The sequence below is a fragment of the Giraffa tippelskirchi genome, chromosome 11 (assembly GCF_054371585.1).
Source record: "Giraffa tippelskirchi isolate mGirTip1 chromosome 11, T2T-mGirTip1v1.2.pri, whole genome shotgun sequence".
In the NCBI taxonomy this organism is placed as follows: domain Eukaryota; kingdom Metazoa; phylum Chordata; class Mammalia; order Artiodactyla; family Giraffidae; genus Giraffa; species Giraffa tippelskirchi.
This window is the reverse complement of record NC_137285.1, coordinates 31342043-31367795: the sequence shown is the minus strand read 5'-3', so window position 1 is coordinate 31367795 and position 25753 is coordinate 31342043. Positions and strand designations below refer to the sequence as shown.

The 25753-nt window shown below is 37.3% G+C and overlaps 1 protein-coding gene across 17 annotated transcripts in view; it reads right to left on the bottom strand.

Moving 5' to 3' along the window:
* RAPGEF2 (Rap guanine nucleotide exchange factor 2) overlaps positions 1-25753 on the bottom strand; it is a 262263-nt gene that overhangs the window by 42191 nt on the left and 194319 nt on the right. For 16 of the 17 annotated variants that reach the window (XM_081543686.1, XM_081543684.1, XM_081543687.1 and 13 more), the window contains 2 exons: positions 12588-12719; positions 2486-2663 (listed from right to left, as the gene is read on the bottom strand). In XM_081543686.1, the coding sequence (XP_081399812.1) occupies positions 2486-2663; positions 12588-12719 (310 nt within the window). Of the gene's footprint in view, positions 1-2485; positions 2664-12587; positions 12720-25753 lie in introns of those variants that run through there. The other variant, XM_081543702.1, reaches the window with a different exon arrangement.

The window sequence follows — 25753 nt, the reverse complement described above, 5'->3', positions numbered from 1 at the left end:
ATAAACAGTAATGAAGACAAAGAAGATACATTAATAGTAAATATACATTTTTCTCCAAGTTCAATTGAAAAATTAAACACTTAACCAGACAATATATGAGGGCTTTTAAAACTCTCAAGGATTCAATAATGATATCAACAGTTGTGTGATGACTTATTTATTACACCAGAGGATTATAGGAATTTAAAAAATAAAGAATTTATATCACCAATCTTTAAAAAAAATAATAATGTAAAATAGAAGCATTTGATTCCGGAGCTCAACATAAACCCTGATGCCACAGGAAACATCCAGAGTTACATGGATTATGGCAGCTGAGAACTGAGAGCGTGGGACAGCTAGCTCCTAGGGTATGGGGAGAAGTTCTGTGGATGGAGAAACAGAACCACTTTATTCTAAATGGCTTGCAAGACTCTGTCCGAATAATACATTAGTGTGACCTATCCTGCTTCATCAGGAAAGAAATAATCCTCTTTGTAAAAAATATTAGACGTTCAGTAAAACTTTTTTCTACTCAATGTAACACAAAGCCAAAAATCAACTTATAGACACCAGAAGCTTAGCCAATTCAGAAAATCCTTATCTTATTGCTTTGGTTTAATTTTATATAAGAAATAAGTAAGATAAAAAAAGACCTGTGGATTTGTGTGTGGGGTACACCAAGTGAGGAAAAAAAACAAGGGGGTTCCTTGAAAGGGATCAAAGTAGTTTTCTACCTTTATATACACACTACTGAATATAAAATAGGTAACCAACAAGGATCTACTGTATAGCACAAGGAATTATATTCAATATTCTGTAATAACCTACATGGAAAAAGAATTAAAAAAACGAATGGATATATGTATGTATAAATGATTCACTCTGCCATACACCTGAAAGTAACACAACATTGTAAGTTGACTACATGCCAATAAAATTGAAAAAAAAAAAAAAAGAAATCACAAAGACAAAGAGAACAGGAGGGTGACAGTTTGGACAGTGGAAATCAGATGAATGTGAGTTATCAGATGCAAGGAAGCTAAACCCTAAGTCTTCAAGGATGACACAGGACCACTTGACTTCATGCTTCAGAAGCCTCAGAAGACTTGTGACTACAAGCACCTTCAGACCAGAGAATGGAGCAGGTGGAGGAGGAAGTGGGATAAAGTATGGAGGAACAGGGATGGGCATGTGAGAAGCAGCTACATCCTCCAACAGAAACCCAGTAACCCAGAAAGGGTTACTGCAGAGGCACTTCTGCACTGGAGGTACAGGCACAGCTGGCTCCCACTTCCCATCTTCCAGGTCTGAGCTTCTAAAAATGCGCTGACAGTTCTTCATTCCTGCAACAGCCTCCTGTTCAGTGCACACCCCAGGATTATAACCCCAACTCCCACTCTATTCCTCATACCAGCAGGATCAGGGCCCCCATGCTTCATTTCCACTGGGCTGCCAGGACTAGGAAACCGTCAGTCCGTACAAGGTGGAGTCACATTAGCCAGTGACTGAGTGCTCACCCCACATAATAGTCATCTGTAAATAGCTGGCAATTTCTATCAATGGTTTCAGTGGTATTTTAGAATACCTGGTTTTCCAACTTTAATTCCCTAGCATATGTACAGATCTTAAATGGTACAAGGCTCTTCTCATAGATAATGTTTGGCTCCCTTTGAAAAACAAGAAACAAGACACTCACATATAACGATGGGAATACTGTCCTGTATCTAATCCCACTAGACTCAGTTCCTTGAATTTCTTTCAAATACTTATTGGCCCCAAAAGAGATGGGGGCGTGGAAGAGCAGATAATCAGGGCTCAGGCAAGGGTGAGGCAGAGATGCTCTCAGAGGAAGCTGGTCTCACTCCCAGCATCTAAGGAAGAAGCAGGGTCTGGAAGCCAGAGGCAAACACTAAACAATCATTACACAATCAACTCTTATTCTGATGGCCAAGCTGGGTCAAGGGAACCTTGAGGAAGGGGAAAGTGATGCAAAGCCACTTAGACCGGTAATCTTAAGGCGCACTTAAAGCCGCAACCCCTAGGCTCATGTGGGGCTCACTTGACATTCTGCTCACTTCTTCCTCCAGCCTCCCCTCTCTATGGAACCACAGGAGGAGCACAGTCACTTAAACAACAGTTCTACCAACTGCCACCCGACTGATATTCACACAGAGCAAAGCTCTAGCTTACTAGGAACAGTGCTCACAAGAAGATAAACAAATGTGATAATGTTTGGAAGATGACTTTGACTTCTTCCAATTTTTTTGGTCCTAGAGTAAGCTAAGAAACAGCTCATGTTGGAAGGCTTTTATTTGAAAGTTTTGTCAGTTGTGGCCTCTTGAAGCTATGGACTAAGTAAAATTAATGTTTTCAAAGATGTTTTCAACAATGCTGAGAGAAATGACCTTTTAAAGCCTAATATTCCTGGGCTCTGTTGTACCAGATAGTCTTACTTCTAAACTCTTTAAATTGCTCTGAGGTTTGTTTTCTCACCCAGACTCACCAATGTCATCGTCTGTCCTGTCAATGGGGTCCTTCTCCAGGCAGTCTCTCACGATGTCTCTGCTCATTAGAGGGTCTGAGGCCCTCTCGATGTCCTCTTCATCGTCATCGTCCTCAGAGTCCACTGCTGTTTCCGGCAACCCACTAAGGTCCATATCACCAGCCTCACTCTCTGTGGCCTTAAAACAGACCAAAAACAAATAGATGGACGGATGGACAGACAAGCTGTTTTTAAGTAAATCTTTTGTATCCAAAAGAAATAAGTCTTGTTTGAAATATTAAATTTATGATATGCATCTTTCCATAATTAAGTTACATGTATTCAACATTAACAAATATTCATGTACTAGGCACTATGTAAAATCATGACATCAACAAAATACGAGTGATTTTTATCTCATGGAATTTTTAGTTAGAATTAATGGTTTTATCACAATAATTTTTATTTCTTACCTGAGCTGTCACCTGGCATTTGAAACACAGTAGAATAAGAAAAAGACAGTACCAGTTTTCACTCTGTTTTTCAAAGAGGATGGCTTAAACTAAGAGTGTAAGGGTGACAATTCTGAACAATTCCTTTCCCCAAAGAAAAGGTGTAGGTTTATTAATGCCAAGAAGACTGAACCACTTCTCTCTTATTAAGACAGTCTTTATGAAAAAGTGAATCCCAAAGCAAAGGTAATTTGATAAATATGCAAATAAAAGATTAATAATTAGCTGATTACTCCAGTGTCCACTCTCCAACTATAAAACACCAAAGGTGTGAAAGACCCTACATGTCTATAGGTGACACAGTCTTTCTTCCCATCCCTCAACACTGCTGATTGCAGCACCAACCAAATTTCAAGTAATCAAGATCAAGAAAGAATGAAGCAAAAGTAAAATTATTTGCTCAGGAATGTCTTAAGGAGCCAGGTATAAAAGGAATGAAAAGAAGGACGAACGTCTAAGTATACTGATATCTTTAGTCATAGCTGCTAATTGGTAGCTACTCTCTGCAGCTGAAAAAAGTGTTAAAAAAAATGCAATGATCCAATCTTTAAAAATTTTTAGAACTATCTTTTTTAATTCTAGAGAGAGACTCCTATCAGGCCTAACATGGTTCTGTGATTAAAAACAAATATTTAGCCTGAATCAAGACTCACAAGTTTCAAAACAGTCTCTTCTGTTGGGCTATTCAAGCCTACAACCATCATTCTTTGAAGGTTGTTCTATACATTTTTGTGATGATCATCTCAACAGTAGTACATATGTGTCATACTGGCCTTATTTGACATTATGTACCCAGATTTCACTAATTGCTTAAGAATAGTAAGAATGAGTACAGTTAAATATTAACTCTATCAATCTTGAGCATCATAAACATGGCTTTCCAGAAAAAATAATAAACTCTTAGAAACACTTTATTATAAAACTATTAACTTGGTAGAAAACATAAAGTCTACCAGCTTCAGATAACTCATAGCCCATATGATTTTCAAAGACAATGAGACATCTTATTTTTAAGAATAAGCAAATACAAATTAAAATATATAAACAAAATAAAATATAAAAAATGTTGAACCCAATAAATAAAAAGCCAACACCAAATACTGACAATATGCCAGGAACTGCTCCATGTGCTTCACATGTATTAACTCATTTAATCCTTCAAACAATCCTATGAAGTAAGTGCCATCATTGACATTTATTATTCTCCAAACATTCAGGTAAAGAGAAATTATTTTTTCAAGACTGTGTTGCTGGTAACTGTGGAATCAAGAACAGAATCAAGAACTCTGGCTCCCGAGTCACAACTACAACCTAATCTGTTTCTTTATAAGAGATACTCAATACATGAATGCAGCTTATAGAAGGATTTATATATATATTTTTCTATCATTTAGCTTAAGTCAACATTTAAAGAATAAATTGTATTATCTTCTTATCAACAAAGTTTCACCTTTCTAAAGTCTTAGTTTATATTATAGAACATACTATTTAATTCTATATTTTGAAGCAACACAAACATGTGTTAATATTTTCCAAACTTTAACAAAAAGAATTTCAATCTTTAGGTACAATTTCCTGAACTAAAATACATACATTATAAGAAAAACATAAGGGGAAAATAATTGAAGACAGAATACCTAATGAAGACAGAATAAATGGAAATGGAAAACCCAACCCCTACAAAAGCTCTTTCAGCAGTGGCCTCTGAAAGAGCAGTGAATACTGCTGCTTGTGTTGGAGCACGTGAACAGAGATGCTCCTCCAGGTGGAAGAGCGAGAAGGCCTTGCCACCAGGGCCAGAGAATTAATTGTGGAGTGCTCAGCAGTACATCTCTAATTTATGATTTTTTAAAAAATGGAATTCTAGTTGACTTACAATGTTGAGTTAGTTTCAGGTGTACAGCAAAGGGATTCAGTTATATTTATGTTACATATTTAACAATATATAATACATATAACATATATAAATCATTTATATATGTCATATATAATTTATTCATATATATGTATACATATACACATGTACACATATACATATTCTTTCTCATATTCTTTCCAATGATGGTTTATGACAGGATATTGAAATACAGTTCCTAGTGCTGCACAGTAGGACCTTGTTGTTTATCTATTTTATGTATAGTAATTTGTATCTGCTCATATTTCTGACTTAAATTGTCTCTAGATTCTAGAATGAAACTGAAGCAGAACCGAGTGTGATATGGCATGCCAAGGCTGTGAGCAGAGAAACTAGGCCAATATTGTTGTTATCATCACCTTATTTCTAAAGCCTAGAAATGTGACAATTTGCTAATGCTTGCTATGATCACATTTCATCTTAGCTTCATCTTAACATTGGTGATTATTAGTCATCATCTCATATTTTCAAATATACAGTCCTCTATACCCACATTCTTTAATATCGGCCTGGAGTGAAGAGGTAGTACTGAAGATAGAAATAAGAACAAAATATTTTTAAGTAATATAATTATACAACTGAAGGCTTTTTAGATTTTTGAACATTGAACATATGGTAGGGGATGAAAGGTATATTTTATACCATCCCAAAGAAGTCATTACTATCATTTAAATGAATTCTATTTAAGTCTTAAATAGAACAGATTTTCCAATGTGAGTTGGATTAATCTCTGCAAAACTGAACCCCCACTCCATCTGTGTAAACAATTATTAGTTGTTTTCTAGTCCTGTTATGTGTATTCCATTCTTTAAGAAACTATTCATAAAATAACATTCATGAAACCAGCAACTTAGAAGATTATTTTTATTTAAAATAAATATCCTTTTCAAAATAAAATATATATCCCTCTTATATTAAAATACTACAAAATTTCTTTTAGCAATACATCTTAAATAGAACTCGAACAGATTTCTAGAAATCTATTAACTTCACGAGAAGGCAATGGCACCCCACTCCAGTACTCTTGCCTGGAAAATCCCATGGACGGAGGAGCCTGGTAGGCTACAGTCAATGGGGTCGCTGAGAGTCAGACACGACTGAGCGAATTCACTTTCACGTTTCACTTTCATGCATTGGGGAAGGAAATGGCAACCCACTCCAGTGTTCTTGCCTAGAGAATCCCAGGGACAGGGGAGCCTGGTGGGCTTCCATCTATGGGGTCGCACAGAGTCGGGCATGACTGAAGCGACTTAGCAGCAGCATTAACTTCACGAACAATGAGTCACTTGGAGACTGAGCTGAGTTATAGGTTTAGCGAATGCTGACTGGTCAACAGGATGAGAGGGCTAAACTTGAGAGCCCAGAATTGAGGAGTCACTGGATTTATTTCGGCTGAATGAGCAGACAAACCAGAGGTCATCAGTTCAAATCTCGGCTCCAGTATTCATCATGTGACTGTAACACAGTCCCTGAACCTCTACAGACCCAGTTTTGTAATCAGTAAGCTGGAGTTGTATCTTGTCATTCATAGGACTGTCCTTAGATCAAACAACAGAAAAGAGAGCCAGTTATAGGCCACATCAAAAGGCCCTACCTCAAGGGGACAAGTTTCCACCTCTGTGCCTGCATCCCTTTACCTGGCCCCACCCTAGCAATGAGCTTTGAATAAAATTTACACTGGCAGAATTTGTCCAAAAAGAAAAAAACTTTGTTAAATATTCCAGCCGCTTACATATTGTAAAAATCTCTCTCAGGCTAATGGCACCCCTTAAGTTCTGGCTAAATGACTCACACAGTAATTATAAAACCAGTGATCCTATACTGAATGACTACCATGTATACAGCACTACATCTGATGCTTTAGTACATAATAATTAATCCTCATAACAATTCAGCAAATCAGGATTATTACCACTATTTTTCAGATGAGAAAACATGAAGGGAAACTAAATAAACTGTTCAAAACAAAACCTAGTATTTGTGCCAGTAATCAAAATCAGGTTCAACCAACACAAACTACTAAATACTTTGTACTTTAATACTTTGCCCAGTTTTTTAAATAGACTGTCTTCATAAAGAAAACAGTTAAAATATAATAAAGCAATAAAATGTGTTCTGCTTTGCTTGGTCATAAAACATAAAATGTTTAAAAGATTTTTACATACAAATATTTATTTGTATGTAAACATAAACAAAACACCTGCTATTTTCTATCTTCCTCCAAACTACAATACTACTGATATTTATGCTAGTCTTTAAAACTTTTCATTCTAAATAAAGATATGCACACACTTTATATTTAAAAGGTATCTCGGTAATTTGAGATTAACATATACACACTACTATACATAAGGTAGATAAACAGCCAAGACCTACTGTATAGCACAGAGAACTATATTCAGTATTTTGTAGTAACCTACAATGGAAAAGATCTGAAAACGATTACACAAATACAGGTGAACTGCTTTGCTATACACTTGTAACAGATTTCCCAGGTGGCACTAGTGATAAAGAACCTTCCTGCCAATGCAGGAGGTATAAGAGATGTGGGATCAATCTGAGTCAGGAAGATTCCCTGGAGGAGCGCATGGCAACACACTCCAGTATTCTTGCCTGGAGAACCCCAAGGACAGAGGAGTCTGGAAGGCTACAGTTTATGGGTTGCAAAGAGTTGGACACGACTGAAGTGATTAGCACACACGCATACTTCAATAAAAAGAAATAAAAGGTATCTGATTATATCGGTCTAAGGAGGAAGAATAAAGTCACCTAGTCAAATACACCCTGTCCTAAATTAATTTATCTTCCATATGTAAAGCACAGATTTAGGTGCACATTACAGGGGCTTCCCTTGTGGCTCAGCTGGGAAAGAATCCGCTTGCAATGTGGGAGACTCGGGTTCAATCCCTGGGTTGGGAAGATCCCCTGGAGAAGGGAAAGGCTACCCACTCCAGTATTCTGGCCAGGAGAATTCCATGGACTGTATAGTCCATGGGGTCGCAAAGAGTCAGAAACAACTGAGCAACTTTCACTACAGTTAAGTAGTAACAGAGAGAAGGCAATGGCACCCCACTCCAGTACTCTTGCCTGGAAAATTCCATGGATGGAGGAGCCTGGTAGGCTACAGTCCATGGGGTCGCTAAGAGTCGGACACGACAGACTGACTTCACTTTCACCTTTCCCTTTCATGCACTGGAGAAGGAAATGGCAACCCACTCCAGTGTTCTTGCCTGGAGAATCCCAGGGACGGCGGAGCCTGGTGGGCTGCTGTCTATGGGGTCACACAGAGTTGGACACAACTGAAGCGACTTAGCAGCAGCAGCAGCAGTCTCAAAAAACAGTAATATTCTCAGATCAATGTTGAAAACTCTGATTTTTTAAATCAAACATATACTTGTTATTATGAATACAGATCTTAAAACTAGGTTTTTTTTTTTGCATTTTTAAGGATATCAAGTAAATGAAAAAACTGAGGAAATATTAAATGTCATGAAGATCTAGTGAAGTGTTAATTTAGAACCAAAACAATATAACTACTATACCGTTATCATTAAGTACTTAAAAATCATTTACAAAAAAAGTTTTTCCTTATTAAATATTCAGCATCCACACATATCTTTACGTTTAAGAGGGCTGCTTAATAAGTAATTTTGATGGAAATAAATTTTGTGAGAATTTCAAACATACATATTTAACCCAAAGTCAGATCCTGATATAAAGTTAGGCTAGAAAGTTATATTGATGCTAATTTAACTGAGATAACAAAGTAAGTAGGCACTGCAGACAAATCCATATATATGCAGAAAATATGAAAATGTATTTGGAAATAAGTATAATATTTGCATTAAGTCCAGTTTGTTCATCCTAATTTATGCTGTTCCTAATTTTATACTAGGAATGCTTTTTTAATAGGACATACCTAAAAGAGCAATTCTTTAAATCTCTTAATGGAAATTATTTTCTTTTCAAGACCTACAATCTTAACAAGTGTAAAATGCCTATAAATATTTATTATAAGTAAGAAAGTCTGAGCTAATTTGATAGGAAAAATAGCTTCATATTTAAATCTTTATATACTCAATTACTTACGTCTTAAATATTTATTTAAGGTATGGACATTTGCATGTTCTTGTGCAAATTACCACTCTTGCCTTTGAATACTGTTATATAGTATTTTTCTTATTAATTTGCATAAGTGAGTTAATAGCCTGACTTTATATCTTTGTCTCAATTGACCTTTTAATTATTAAAATTTTTGATCATTCACTATACCATTAAGAATTTGCTAATTTTTTAGTTTATCTGGAATTTAATCTTAATCATGATATAAAGTAAGGTTATAATGTGGGTCCCCCCAAGACCATTTTTGAATAATCCATCACTTCATTATTTGTGAGATTTCTTCCATTACATAATACATCCTTACACATGAATCTCATTTTGCTTGAACTCTCTGTTCCTTTGATCTATTTTCATACACTTATTTTCAATCCACTTAAGTCATTGTTCTGATAATCACACCATTTAACCAGGACCTTATCATGGTTGGAAACTGTACTGTCTCGTGTTACCAACTTTGGCATTCTTCTTTCTATCACCCATAACTTCCTACTTTTCCACTTGCTTTCATTCCCTTCCGAGGTAGCTATCTGTCCAAACACATATGATCCTCAGTCTTCCAGACTCTTACCTCCTTCATGCTCTCATACTCCAGCTTCTATTCCCTAGTTTAATACTACAATCCCATTCATCCAACACATCATTCCTGAATGCCTATAGTTTCCTGGTGCAATTCCAGGTTCTAGAGAGAAGATGGAGACAAGATAGAGAAGTTCCTGCCTTCTGGGGGGGGTGGGGGGTGGGGCAGACATAACAAATTAGAAAGTAATAACTGTTTCCATTAAAGCTTAAAAAAAAAAAAAAAAAGACCAGCCAGGAAAGGAATCAAAATGTAGGATCTACTTTTCAGAGGGTAATAAGGAAAGAATTCTCTAAGAAGACGGTCCTTAAAAATGAAGGCTGAAAAGGATCAAGCTAGGAGAAAACATCCTGGACAGAAGGACTGCAAAAACAAAGCCTTGCAGTAGAAACAGCTGGACGTGCGGCCCCGTTCGTCTTTCTGCTACACTTATTTAATAAGGCGCCAATCCCAGGGGAAGCCAAATCTTTGCTTTCTTCTTGCTTGCTGTGGAGAAAATTACTTATCAGGGCAGAGGGAAATCACTCTGTATTTGAGTTCACCAACTCAATTGAGCTTCCAGTGCTCTGGTCAATTTGCTCCCCTGCTCTCTGAAACGATTACTTCAAAATGTGTCTCTCCATGAAACTCTCTATCTGCCAACCCTCTCACTCTGAACAAGGGAATTCAGGTAGAGCAGACACAAGTCCTCCACTCCAAACCCACCTTCATAAGCCTCTGTTAAAACAGAGGACATTTCTTTTCTTAAACCTAGTGACTCCACCTTGCTCTTGAATTCCTCCCCTCCAACCCTCTCGGAAAAATTATTCTACCCTTTTCTCTCCTGCACACAGCATTTCATTCCAACCTCTTTGTATCCACCTCATGAGCATTTAGACCACTCCAACATGACAGCTTTCTCCCAAGTCAGAACTGTACAAAGTTGAAAGGGGTTGCCATGGATCTGGTTGTCCATCACTGGAACTATTCAAGAATCAACTGGATGCTTTATTGACAGGAAAGGAGTAGGAGATTCAAACACAAGACTGGTCACTGAACCAGGTGCATCTGCCAGGTTTCTTCTCACCTTAAGAATTTCTGATTTAAAGACAACAGAAAAGGTCTCCTGGGGATCTTTAGTTAACGTTAGTCTTATATCATCAGTGACCAAATCCTTGGATACATCCATGGATTTTTCCTTATGCAGGATATAAACTTAACAGGATACAGGCCTGTCGTCAAGTTTGAAATGAATGGCCTTGAAACTCAACGAAAATGAATCCAAATACACAGGAGTCTTCTTTTCCAACTGCATCCCAAAATAAAGTCCAACTGCAAGCTGTAAACACCAACCCCCTCAGAGCAAGGTGGAGTTCTCACTGTGGTCTGGATCTTTAGACATCCTGATTGGGGGCTGGAGGAGGCAGCAGAAGTACCATCAAGAATCTCTTCACACCTTTTCCCAACCCACCCAAGGTAATAACACATAAAGCTGAAGTTCCCCTCAGAACATGCCTCCATAAAGTATATAGACAACTCACTTCCTTCTTACTATAAATTGACCTTCTAGGTGCTCTCTGTTCAGGCTGATACTATACCTGAAGAAAACAGGAGGAACTTCTATGATCTTAACCTGTGTTCTTACTACAGATCTTCAAAGTGTACGATCATCTCAAAGTGTAGAAGGCAAAGGCTCTATCATGATGTTTTAATTAACACAAGCCAAAGCAAGACTTTTACTTACACTGTTCATTGTTCTGTTGTAAGGGATACTCTTGAGTAAACATTTATAAAAAAAAAAATCAACTTCTAAAAATAGGTATTATGTGGGGGAGTGGGGAATGCAAATGAGATTACTTCTGAAAAATTTAATTACAAGGTAACACATAATGCATCAAAGTAGAAGTATGAAAACTTAAAGAGTCAGATAACTCCATTTCTTATTGCAAAATTAAAAAAAAAAGTTCATAATCAGCCAAGAATCTGCAAATAACTGCATTTGTGGCTTTCACTTATTAGTCTGTGAGCTCTCCACAACACCTCTGAATTATAGAAAAGTAGGTACCTAGTGTCTCCTGAAAAGAAAATTAATTTTCTAAGATCTACTCAACTTAAGACTTAAAAAGAAATGTTTTGCCCTGACAGTATTCTGCTTGGTTACTTATAGTAAGTTTTTTGTTTTTTAAATAGAAACTGACTACCATCTGAATACATCAACTATGATGTTTCTCAAGAAAGGTTCTTTTATGGCCGTCTCATATCACAGTTCCTAAGGAGACAGAAATTATACTTTGTAAGCTAAGTATTATGTTCTTTTGTCTGAAACCATCCACACTAGCTGTATGTACTGAGAGAATACCAAAAAAAGGACCTTTTTTGCCTATTTTAGTCACTTTTCCTAAATTTTCATTTTCTAAGCAAATGAGCTCTTTCTTAAAAATTAAAATTGTTTTGCTTTGAAAACATTTTTGAAATTCCATAGTTCTAGTTCTTTTCTATCCATCAGTGTCATAAGAAATCATTTTAAACAAATAACCAAATCTATAGTTAATAAAAATAATACAAGAAAAATAATTCAGTGATCCAATCTTAATAATCTCTTCCTTTTGCCACACCCAAGACTTTATTAAGAAAAACTTAGTATGGAAGCATAATAATGATGTTTCCCCCTACAATTTTAGTCAAGAAAGAGGCATAAACCTAGTACGTCTATAGTCAAATTAGTAAAATATTTACTAATATTTTAGTCAAGGGAAACATTTCCATTGCAACCACTCTTTAAAATTCTGGTAACAGGTCCTAACAGAGGCAAATACAATCAGACTGTAATCTGACTTTCTAAAACAAACGTACAACAAACTGAATGTCCATGTGAAGCATAAACATTAACATTTATGCCCACTTGTGCACATATAATATAAACACATAGATTTACCTTATAGATTCTATCAATGAAGACTCACAGAACTCCTTAGAATACATGAAAATGAAGCGAATGATAAGGAAATACCTTCCTACCTGGTAGATATCAGAAAGACTGCTGCTTCCAGAATCACTAGTGATGCTACATCCTGAGTGGCTGGAGGAGACGTGGGTCACCTGTGGGTGGAGACTGTCAGTGAGGTGTAGCTTTGTGAAATCTGCAGGAAGCTGGGGAAGGAGCAGGAGACACCAAGTTACAACTGGAATCAAGAACTCTAAGAAGACATTTAAAAATCGTATTATACTCTATTTCACACCATTTAGCCAAAAGTACTATGAAGTCCCTTCATTTTTTAAGTTCACAATTACTAAACACTGTCTTATTTACCAAAAATCACAAAATTAAGTTTAAGGGCATTCAATGAGCCTTAAATCATACTCAATTCAATGCTTAAATAGGTGGGTTTAGTGCTTAAGATTAACTTCGTAAGTACTGAATCCAATGGGCTACAATTTTCAAATTATACATCAATGAGCAAATTAGTCTACTACTATTTGTCAGCCAGCACAAATGCAACTTTGTGGCAAGAGACAGCCTAAATAAGAAAACAGATTTGAGGTTCATGTATGCCCCAATGACATTTAAAGGTTAAAAAGATGAGGATCTTAGAACTGAGGAAGTATATGGTTACACAAGTAACTATGCAGGCACTATGGAGAAAACAGAAAAGAATGGTCTCAGAGAACGCAGAATCAACTCAGAGAATGCAGAATCGAGACGGTTATGGACAACATTTATCTATCTCTACACAAACACATAAAAATCAAGATTCTACTTGTTCATGATTAAACTTCAAATACAAACTTCATGTACTGAACAGATTTACTAAGCATTCCTCAAATGTTTCTATCACTCCCCATATAGCAGAGAAAATGCATTGAAAAAGGAAACATTCACACATTTACCCATTCAACAAATATTTACTGAACCCCTTTGCTCTTACTATGTGCTAGTCAGTGAATGAGATGCTAAGAAAATGCTCCCTGCAAAATCTTAGACTCCTATAAGTTATTATTAATTCTTTTTAATTCAAAAAGGGTGCTGTTTATCTATAATATCACATAAACTATTGACCAATAATAAACCTGATATTTCAAAATATATGTTAACTGACACCATGCACACTGATAACATCTCTCTTTCCTGCTGGCATATTGATTCTATTTGGCTGTTGAACAATAGACTAACTGCTAAAATAAAACTCAAGTAAGAGTTTGCCTTGGCAACACTCCCTTTTCTTTTGGGACCCTCTGCCCTTCTCTCCTTCCAAAATCAAGATGCTATTTCTTCATAGGGGAGGTGATGCAGGTTCATGGCAAGGATCAATGAGGTTCATACCTGGGGTTCCAAACAAAGAGGTACAGTGTATCTATACCCACCACCATTCAGACCTGACTTAATAAGCAATTATGATATATAATAGTACATAATACATGGATGGACTTGGATGGCGTTATGCTAAGTGAAATAAGTCAGACAGAGGAGGACAAAAGTGGTATAGTATCAGCTACATGTGGAATCTAAAAAGCACAACTAACTAGTGAATATAACAAAATAAGAAGCAGACTCACAGATATAGAGGAGAAACCAGTAGTTACCAGTGGTGGGCTGGGGGGAGCAGGGAATCAGAGGAATGCAAGAGAGGGAGGTACAAACTACTGGATATAAGACAGGCTCAAGGATGTATTGTACAACATGGGGAATATAGCCTATATTTTGTAATAACTATAACTGAGACTTCCCTGGTGGCTCAGATGGTAAAGTGTCTGACTACAATGTGGGAGACCTGGGTTCGATCCCTGGGTGGGGAAGATCTCCTGGAGAAGGAAATGGCAACCCACTCCAGTATTCTTGCCTGGAAAATCCCACGGACGGAGGAGCCTGGTAGGCTATACAGTCCATGGGGTCGCAAAGAGTTGGACACGACTGAGCGACTTTACTTTCACTTTTCACTTTCATAAATGAAAAGTAACCTTTAAATTGTATAAAAAGTTTAACATTAAAAAAAATAAAATTGTATCTCTTCAGAAAGAAAACATTTAATAGTCTGCATAGAAATTGTATTTTTTAACATCATGGAAGACAAAATATACAAAGAAATTTAAACATAAATTTATTAAGGGGCATATAAACAGATGCCAAATAAACAGATAAAAAGACATATGCTGTACAAGCTCAGAGAAGTGAGATGTTTATACAAATGTGTGAAATCATCGCAAAAATGATGTATGTTTCACTATGAATGTTTTTTTACCTGATAATTGAAAATGTGAAAGATAAAATTGGGAAAATAACAGTTTCCCAGCAAAGAATAGATATGCAAAAATTCCTAAATTGAGAATTTATACATTTTATCCACAGTGCAGGATATCTGCAAGATAAACCCCCTTCATCATCCTGGCTACACTTCGTTTAATGTAGTCACTCACCACAAACGCACCTGAAGAAACATGACTAAGTGGCTCAGTGACTTTAAAAGGCATTAATCAATAAATGGAATTACAGAACAATAAATTGATTTCTATTGATTGTCTTTTACAGAGATAACTCAGGTTGACCTGTGCTACACAGTGTGACTTTTTTAAAATTAACTTGAATATGTCAAATAAAGATGTATCCATCTAATGAACTTTTACTCACTAGACAGTTATTTATTCAAGTCTCACAGGACATGCTTCTTTTCAGCGTCCACCAGCTGGTTGTCTCTCCTGACTAAATGGACCATGAGGAGAGCACCAGGAGGCTTGAGTTCGGAAGCTAAAAGTAGAGACACTCCGCAATCTATTCATCTACGCTCACTTTCAGCCACAAGGAGCAGAATTACGTGGCTTTGTCAGGCTAAGAACCAAAAAGACCATGTAAAGAGGAAAGAAGAAATACTCCCATCCTTAACTCAATTCTATTTCGTAAAGACTATTGAGTACCTGCTATGTCAGACACTCTGTTGGGGACAGGAAATATGAAGGTAAATAAGACACCCCCAATTCCAAAGGTAACTTCTGCTATCCCAAAAGTCACTGCAGTAGGTGTCATGTACAACAGAAAAATAAATCAAACACAGTTTTTTAAACATGGCTTTTCCTCTCCCCACCACCACTTCTGTTCTTTGCAGATAATGAAATGATGTTAAACTCATTAATGAATAGAAATGAATATAAACTTCAGCATTAACTATTTCTTTATATTGGAATAGATGTCATGTTTGAAAAAGTAAGAGTTGCTCAGTTGTGTCTGACTCTTTGTGACCCCATGGAATAGTCCGTGGAATTCTCCAAGCCAGAATACTGGAATGGATAGCCGTTCCCTTCTCCAGGGGATCTTCCCAACCCAGGTCTCCCACATTGCAGGTGGATTCTTTACCTGCTGACCCAGCAGGGAAGCCCAAGAATACTGGAGTGGGTAGCCTATCCCTTATCCAGTGGATCTTCCCAACCCAGGAATTGAACCAGGGTCTCCCGCTTTGCAGGTGGATTCTTTACCAGCTAAGCTACCAGGGAAGTCATGTTTGAGAAAGCTTTAAATGTTTTTCCATAGACAGGGATAACAGTCTCATGATTAAATGTTACTGACAGGATATATCAGTCAAGGTTATGGAATGGGAGGAGTGTGGAGGCTGTTCCCATAAGGAGGAGTCTGAAATGCACACATGGGGCCCAGCCACACAACCAACAGACTAGACACCCGGGTCCAGGCCTAGGGAAAACGGGTCTCTCAGAGGGAAACAAACCAGATGGGAACTGGGAGGCAGGCGGCAAACATGGGTATAGACACTCACGTTTCAACCTTGGGGCAAAAGAGTGACACCTGAACCCTGGGAGAGTAAATTATACCAAAAAAAAAAAAAAAGTACAACATGTCAAAAATAAAAGATTCACTTCTTCCTAGCTTTTCTAGGTTTGATCCAGGGCCTACTTAAATTACTGTCACTATGCTACTCAGTCAAATTTCAGATTAAAATGAGGTTGTGAATTATCTTATGACTCTAGTCACCACTTATCACAGAGATTCTGTTCAAAAAATAAGAAAATTTTTGAAGCCGGGACTACACACAGTAGTTACCTGAATAAAATTAAATAATAAGTAAATGGGAAATTAATACATTTTACACATTTTGATCTTAATACCAATATATTCAATAACAATTCATTAAGAACACAGTTCAAAGGAATCTATTTATATATATTTTTAATATTTGATTATATTAATACATTACCACTCAAATTTTTCCTGGATCAAGTAATCTTTATTCCTAAAAAATGGCACTTGTGAATCACAATTGTAGTGTCAGGCAAATGACTGAATCATAGTTTAACCATAAACACTATTAATTACATAAGAAATAGGAATGGTAATATGTATTTAAATCAGATTCTTTAATGCATAAAGTAAGCATAAACTTAATATGAATCACAGTTTTGCAAAATCCAGGTATCAATTATTTAATAACTTGTTTGTTATCTTTTTTCTGGAGAAATAGGGAGGCTCTAACAATTAGCTTTAAATAAGAAGTGTTATAGAAGACTTCAGGCTCATATATGAACAGGCGTTTGATAGTCTTTTATTTATTATTGGAATGATTGGCATTTATAAAATCACAAGGTACTGAATGAACTCCATTTTGAACATAAATGAAATGAGTGAGTAAGAACTGAAATCTCTGACATCACTGAATAAATACTTTGCTGAATTGGTAAAACTACCCAAAGTTGTGCTAACATAGTAGAGACTAGGGTTTTATCCTTCTTCCCCCTCCTTCTTTCCCAGAAAAACATTCTTATGTTCATGTTTTCCAGCTCTACAAGAATGAGTCAGTGTATCCCTGGATATGTAACAGAAACATGATAGAGTTTTATGGGCTGCTGAGAAATCCAATAGTTCAAAACAAAACAAAAAATACACTGTCACCATCAGCTGAAACTTACCTAACTAAAAATGTCCCCAACTAATCCCAGAATCACTTTATTTCAAAAAGTAGTTACAACACAACACAAAAGGTTTGGAGTGATTGTCAGAATCTATCCAATCCTCCATGGCAGTTCATCTCGAGTAAGGACGCCACCTAAGGTGAGTACTATCCTCAGTGACTGCAAACTTGTTGTTGTTGTTTAGTCTCTCAGTTGTGTCCAACTCTTTTTCAACCCCATGGACGGTAGCCCGCCAGGCTCCTCTGGGATTTCCCAAGCAAGAATACTGGAGTGGGTTACCATTTCCTTCTCCAGGGGATCTTCCCCACCCAGCATCGAACTCACGGCTCTTGCCACATCCCCTGCATTGTAGGTGGATTCTTTACCACTGAGCTCCAGGGGGGCTTCATGTAAGCTGTATCCTTAAGAATTTACCCAAATGAGCATTGTCTGCCCAGATCATCACTGGAGTTCTGTGAGCGCTGTTCATGCTCACATTTCCAAGCTGTGTGGGGAGGAGCTGGTATATCCCTGAACACATTTCCCATTTTTCTTCCTGAGGTGTTAGTGAAAATATAGTCTCCTATATTTTCCATTCATTTATGGAAAACCTGTGTTGTGAGGATTAAGTGAATGACCGGGTATAAAGCAGACAGAGGAGGGCCTGGCACTCAGAAACTAGCAGAGTGGTAAGTCGGCCATAAACTACCCCATGCAGACTCGGGGAGACACAGGGTTACCCCCAGCTCCAGATTCCTGTGGCTGGAATCCAGTCCAGATGCCAGCAGGTACTGAGCTGCTCCCAGAAAGGGCCGTAGCGGCCAGTCATCACCCAGCTCCAGACACTGTACCTCACCCGCAGTAGGAATCAAGTTGTGCTTTCAAAACAAGTCATATAGGGACTTCCCTGGCAGTTTAGTGGTTAAGACTCCATGCTTCCAGAGCAGGCAGCATGAGTTCGATCCCTGGTTGGGGAACAAAGATACAGCATACTGCACGGTGCAGCCAAAAATAATGATGATAATAATAGTAAAATTTAAAAAGCAAGTTATATTTTCTTTGTATGTATACACACACACACACACACACACACACACTCACACACACACACACTCACATACAGCTTTTCTTTTACCAAAACTGATCTAACACTGAGTTCTGACACACTCTGATCTGTTTCTACATACAGCTTGAATAGGCAGGAATATTTGGCAGCTCAGTTTTGAGACCACTTTATACTATGGTCAACTTTTATTTCTATAATTCATAGTACTTAAGAACACCAGAAAAAGTGAGCATTTGGACGCTGAATATTATTCATCAGAAATCACTTTTACCTCTCACATTCCATTAAGACATGCTCTAGACCCAGGACTCATCCTTCAATAATACGTCATCCATCACCAGTATTCCACAAACCAAAGAGAAAGACTCCTACACAGTACACAATTTCTTTTGTTCATAAATTAAGGCAAGAAACAGAGCTTTCCCCAAAGGGTCATGAGATAATAATGCAATAAATCTAATAATATTTCTCATTAAAATACAGGTAAGCATTTTAAAACATTGGAATGACTATGCTTTACAGGAATAGTTCTAAAAAAAATCTGCTTTTACCTAGTGGAGAAACCTACCAAAAGATTAGCAATTTGTAAGAACTTAATATTCTCCCAGCTTCCTGTCAGGCTCAGAAGACATAAGCCTCATTTTATACAATGAGTTATCTTCTGTTCAACTTCCTAAGTCAAGCAACTATGAGTTAATGAACCTATGTGCACCTTACTTTCTTCTGTAAAATGAATATATTCAATTAGTCCAGTGGCTAGATAAAATAACCTGTAGACCCCACCTAGGGGCTTCCCAGGTGGCAACAGTGGTAAAGAATCCACCTGCCAATGCAGGAGACATAAGAGATGTGGGTTCAATCCCTGGGTCAGGAAGATTCCCTGGAGAAGGAAACGGCTACCCACTCCAGTATTCTTGCTTGGAGAATTCCACAGAGAGGAGCCTAGTGGGCTACAGTCCATAGGGCTGCAAAGAGTCAGACATGACTGAGCGACTAAACAGCAGCAGCAGATTCCACCCGCAGCTGCCCCTCTCCCTTTCTATTCCCTCTGCCATTTTTCTACCATCTTAAATCAGATAGTTTTCAAATTCAATGGGGGGGGGGGACAAAGCTTATTTTTGACATTGTCCTACCTAACATCACCGTTACAGTAATTTACTTATTATATTCCCTCAAAGTTTACATGCCACATTTAAAACAAATCACATATCTATATGGAAGAGCTCACTGTTAGACTACCATACTAAATTTTGCAAAGTAAATAATCTCGTTGTCATGATAATGCTTACAGTCCAATTACTCTTTTGTATAAAAGTTCAAATAGTCATAGCTGAGAATTCTCTCAAAGTGATAACACCTTGGAGAGTTTGTGCTTGTGTGTGAATAAGCCCATTACATTTGACTGTAAAAAGCTCCACATCAGTTGCGTGTTTGGCCAGGACACCAGGTGCGTGGTTCTTGCCATCCCAGCACACCACCACGCGAGGACACTCTGAACAAACATCTCTTGGCAGGAGGGGAGGGAGTGGCGCAAGTGTGGTCATGCCTTATTCCAAAAGTTCCTTGCAATCTCCCTACATTAAAACAATGTTTTGGAGTGAGGTATCACAGATAGGACTTAATAATTAGTTAAAGTTAATATACATTAAAATTTCACTTTTCTGTCCAAACATATACTTCTATATGTGAGAATTAGCTCCTGAATTGCAGTGGTCACCCAGCCCTCTCTCCAGGGCAGAAAAGCCACCCTCATGTTTTGAAGGGTTGGTAACACATGAATCATAAACTTCACTGGCTAAAGTTGTATGTATTACAATCTAAAACTTAATTCCTACATTCATGAAATAAGCACAATCTGAACACAAATAGAACAACTAGGATCCCTGTTGAGGAAAATAAATAATTAAAACTAGTAAACTGATTAAAAGGTTGCTAGTCATATGATTGATATTTTCCAGCAAATACCTTTAAGAAGCCTTTTCTATTGGATGTTGATAGAAAGCACCGAACAGAAAACCTGTGTGAACTTCACTTCAAAACAGAAAAGTGGACTCCTTTATTAGGAGGAAAAGGTGTATGATCTAAGTGCCATATATTCTAAAATGTAAGGCTATGGCCCATTTTCTCCAGGAGTAGCCAACAGTAAGATCACCTATACACCAGTTTCTGTGTGCCAGGCTATGTTCTTACAAGAATCTCATGAACTAGGTATTACTATGACTATTTTAGATAAAAGAACAATAAGATCCAGAAAAGTTAAGTCATTTCCATCAAGACTGTAAAGTGAAAAGATGGCAGAGACAGATTCCTGGATGCCTGGCCCTGCAATGAATACACTTAAGCATTAAAATTTAATGCATTTTTTAATTTATTGGTTGACTTGAAAACTCTCATGGATATTGATGAAATGCTCAAATGGCTGCTTATATCAATTTATGAATGTCGTTTCTTGTGCAATTTTCAAAATCAAATAGAAAAACAGTAATCTGAAACAATTGCTCATTCTTACTTTCATGAAACAAATGAAAACTTTACATCTTTATCTCCAATACCAACAACATCACAACACCACTTTCTGAGCCATCCAATAGTTTTCATTCCTTCTAAACTGTTTTGAGATTCACTATTTTTTAGAATATGTATGTGATGTACCTTAAAACATAAGTGAGGTTGGTTTTTCATTTGTCCTGCAGGTTCTTTACAACATCATTCACTATTTATAAGCTAATCTTTAAAATGTTATGGTAATATCCAGTATTTGCAATTTTGAGATCACATACCCAAGAATCAGTATTAAATCTGTGTGAAACAGGAAAATTCTGTAACTCATCTGTTCCAGTTCCACCGCAGACCCTTACATCACTCCAAGCTGGCACTGTTTGAGGTCATTACTGCTTATGTTCCTTATTGAAGAGTACTTCATTGTTTAAAAAATAAAAGTAAAATGAATTAAGAGAGAACCTCATAATGTAAGATAGCGGTTCCCAACTTTTTTTTGGCACTAGGGACCAGTTTCATGGAAGACAATTTTTTCACAGATAGGGGAGCAGGGTACAGTTTTGGGATGATTCAAGCACACTACATTTATCGTGCACTTTATTTCTAATCTAATGCCACTGCTGATCTGACAGGAAGTACTGGTCCACAGCCCGGAGATTGTTTTTAAGAGACAAAAGCAACTTCTTCCTTGGTAGTTAACTCTGGCAGAACAAAATCTTGCCTAATATACAATAACCCTAACATCTGACAATCAGAGAAAAAGTGTGTGCCTGCACACACACACTCACCTGCAGAGTCACTTATAAGATAGTCAACTAATTTCATCACCTTAAACAAGACACCTGGCATAGTGAGAACAGTTCTATAATAAATCAGAATCACTGAAAGTTTGTCATCTGAAAGACAGCTGCATTTTTTTTCAAAATGAAAAGGTTTATGCGGGACCTACAATAAACTATATAATCTTCCAGAGCAATACTGAAGTAGTTGATTAACCTGTATATCCTGTTGTCTGTTAAGAAACCTAGTTTCAGGATGGTTTTCAAGTTACAGCCACTCCATTCTCACTTGAAACACACACAGAGCATATAACCCCTTTTCTGAAAAGCACACCTTTCTCTGAGAGATTTAAAAAAAATTTTCTAGATCATTTAGTCTAAGAAACTTTCACTAAAATACAGGGCAACTGTCAGCACTGAGGCAGGTAACTGAAAAAGCACTTTCTGGGTAGCATTTCACCTACAGAAATCCAACTCCTTTATGCATAGTCTCCTCATGTTAGGAATAATCACCACTATTATTTGGGGTGCATGTATTACATGGTGAGCAATGTGGTGAATATCTGATGACTGCTTGTTCTAATGTATATAAAAAGCCCAGATATTACACTTAATTGTTTAAGAAACAGAAGCTCAAATAGCTCAAGGGGCATGTCAAAAGCTTCCAAGTACAAGGCTCCAAAAACTACACACTTTTCACTTTGTATTTTGACTCTAGAAATTTGTCATTTGGGGCCAAATTCTAATTCAATCTTGACATCCATCTTCTTTCTCCCTTATTTAAACAGAAAACATCCAGAAAAACACTGCACTAATATAACCATAGCTTCATTTTTATTACAAGAACCAACCTAATAGGAGTATTTTCTAGCAAAATTTGTGATTATCCATATGATAATACTCATCAACAGTTACTAAAACTTGAGTTCTCATGTTTTCCAGGACCAAGTAGGATCAATGCTCTGTAAGGAGTGATCCCCAGAGATGAAGTGGAACCACTGATACCAGAAGACAGGTTCTAGGACCAATTAGACAACAACCCTGATGAGCTCCCGAGGGAGTATGGGCAGTTAACCCAGCTGCAAAAATGCTCATGGGAATGTGGAATTAGGGAAATGAGCGTTTAAAGTCAAGGAACAAAAAGATTCCTAGGGGATCCATGGATGATCTTAAGCTGCCTAATAGCTGGATTGGCAAGAAAGCCTCACTCAAAATTAAAGACATTACCCCACAAGTATTCTTCCACTCACAACTGAGTTCATACTTCTGGAGGATGACTAGACAGAAGCAATGGATGCTGTGTCCACACCCTACTTATTTATGGTTTCTACAGATCTGCCATGACCTTTTCCTCGCATCACGAGAACCTCTGTCAGAAGACACCAGAGCTTTTTGGGAAGGTGGGACTACTGAGCCATCATGTGGAGGGGCCTGGATCCTGGACCCCTGCTTAGAAGGTAACTGCACACTAAGTGATCCAGAGTACTTGCTTCAGACTCTATGCAACAGAGAATAAACTTCCATTGTGGTTGAACCCTTGTGTTTGGTTTGGTTTGGTACAATGGCTCACATTATCTGAATTCATACAAATACAAATATGATGATACTTTTTTGTGATTTATTTATGAAAAATCTTCCATGGTGAAATTCCAAACTCTTTAAGGAGAAGTAGATAAGGCTCTAATAACACCCTGACCTCATAGTGTCATGTGTCATTTGGATAAAATCTACATTAGAGTTCCTTTACTTACTCAGTCAAACACATTTACTGAAAACCTACTTTATGCCAGTATGTCAGGCACTGATCCTGGCTTTCTAACATAGCAGCAAGTGAGATAAACTCCCTGCTCTCATGGATCTTACAAATAGTGTATGGAGACAAATAATAAAAGGTTAATGAAGAAAACAGTCAAACAGTGCTAAGTACTGCATTCAGCAAAGATTAAGAGAGACTGACATGACAGAAGGGTAACTGGATAGTCAGGAAAGATCAAAGATATGACAATGACAGGAGAAAACTGGTTTTTATATTCTCAGTTACTTCCTAAAGGGGCTGTTCTAATCATACTGCTTAATGAGATATATATGCCATTTTACTAGATAGATAAATATATATATACACACATACAACATACATTTTATATCTTACACATATACATCTAATACACATATATATCTTATATAAACATACATACACATATATAGACATACATCTGAGCCACCAGGGAAGCCACACAGATATCTACACATACTTTATACATGTAACACATATATTACATTTCACATATTTATAAAGTATATATTTGTGTCTGTGTAAAACGAGAGCAATCTAGCATATCCTTGAGCCAAAGGAATACAATTACTAAACATCTTATGAAAAATTACTGGGCTCTCTGTGCAACCGCAAAACAAAATCAACTAAGTATGATGGTATCTTATGACCCCAAAACAGTATAAAATAGATTCAGATTTGTTCAGCACCCTAGGGCTCAGAGAGCACTAATACCTGGTCAAATTTCAAGTTGCAAATGTTACACGATGGGAATGTAAGGCTTCCAAAATAATTATCTATCCTCCAAAAGTACCACTTAACAGCTTTAATGGAAAATTAAGTCTAGAAGCCACCTACTTAGTCAACTGATTTTGAGTACTCAAAAATTCATTGAACAGACTGATTGCTCAGGGGAAAAAATACTTCTATTGAAATATAAGCTATATTCTTTGGACAAATAGGAATTCAAGAAACTTAATTTCCCTAGGAAGAAACTTGGATGTATTCAAAACCCTTGATTCCATAGAATCCTTTATTTCTTAGCATTTGTGTGTGGGTGTAGGATGGTGGGGGTGGAGAGGGAAGACCATTGAACAGGTAAGGATACATCACACAGAGGTAAGTAAATTGAAAGTGAAAATTAATAAAGTAGGATATGGGATGCAGAGAGTGAGAGGCCTTACTGCTAAGATGTCATTTGAGTAAAGACCACAGTGGAGTGAATGCCTGCGCCCTGCAGACACACATGTGAAAACAGGCGTTTCATCAAGGGCACAAGTCATGGGCACGGTGGCCTTGGTGTGTTTAGGAACAGCTAGGAAGTCAGCACCAGCCCCAAGAAGACCAGAGGGAATTAGGGCAGAGAGAGATGCCATGGGAAATCATGTGGGGAAGCTGCAGGAATGATGTTGACTTTCCTCCTGAGTGAAATGGAAAGATGGGAAGGTTCTGAGCACTCACCATGCAGCATCACGAATATAAACATTTTCCTTAAGTGGTTAACGTAGACATATATTATTGCCATTTGGAGAAATATTCAACAGTAATTCCACATAACTTAAATACAAAGAACAAGTTTATTACAACTTGTACCAAGAAACCATCAACAAACAAAGGGCCTCACAGCTCATCTTAGAGGATGTCCCATGGCAACGACTCGGCTGTAAAGCTGTATCTATTCTAAGTCACGTTTTCTGGGTACATCGGCTCTATTACCTCTATTTACTGAAAAATCCCACCCCGCTCCGCTTATATCTATGTCACACACACACACACACACACACACAAGAGAGGAAACTACCTAGATTTCAAATGATATCTCAGATTCTACTGCTCGTGGTTCATTTCTAGATTTCACTCAAACACAACCACAACTGCTGCTTTTCCAGTGAGGAGTACTACAACCTAGCCAGACAATAATCTTTAAACGTTATCCCTCTTAAGTTACTCACAAAAAATAGTAGGTATTAATTTTATGCGTCTCGTATTATCAGTTTTTCCCTTTCCCTCAACGATAAAGATACTCATTTTAGCATTTATTTCTAAAGACTTCAGTGATAAGACATTTAATTTAACATCTATTTTCAAGGGCTTTGTGCATCAACCCTGGCACACCAGATAATGTCATTGCTTTAGCTCTGCTGGAGGGCACTAGGGGAGAATTAACTGAACATTTGCAGCG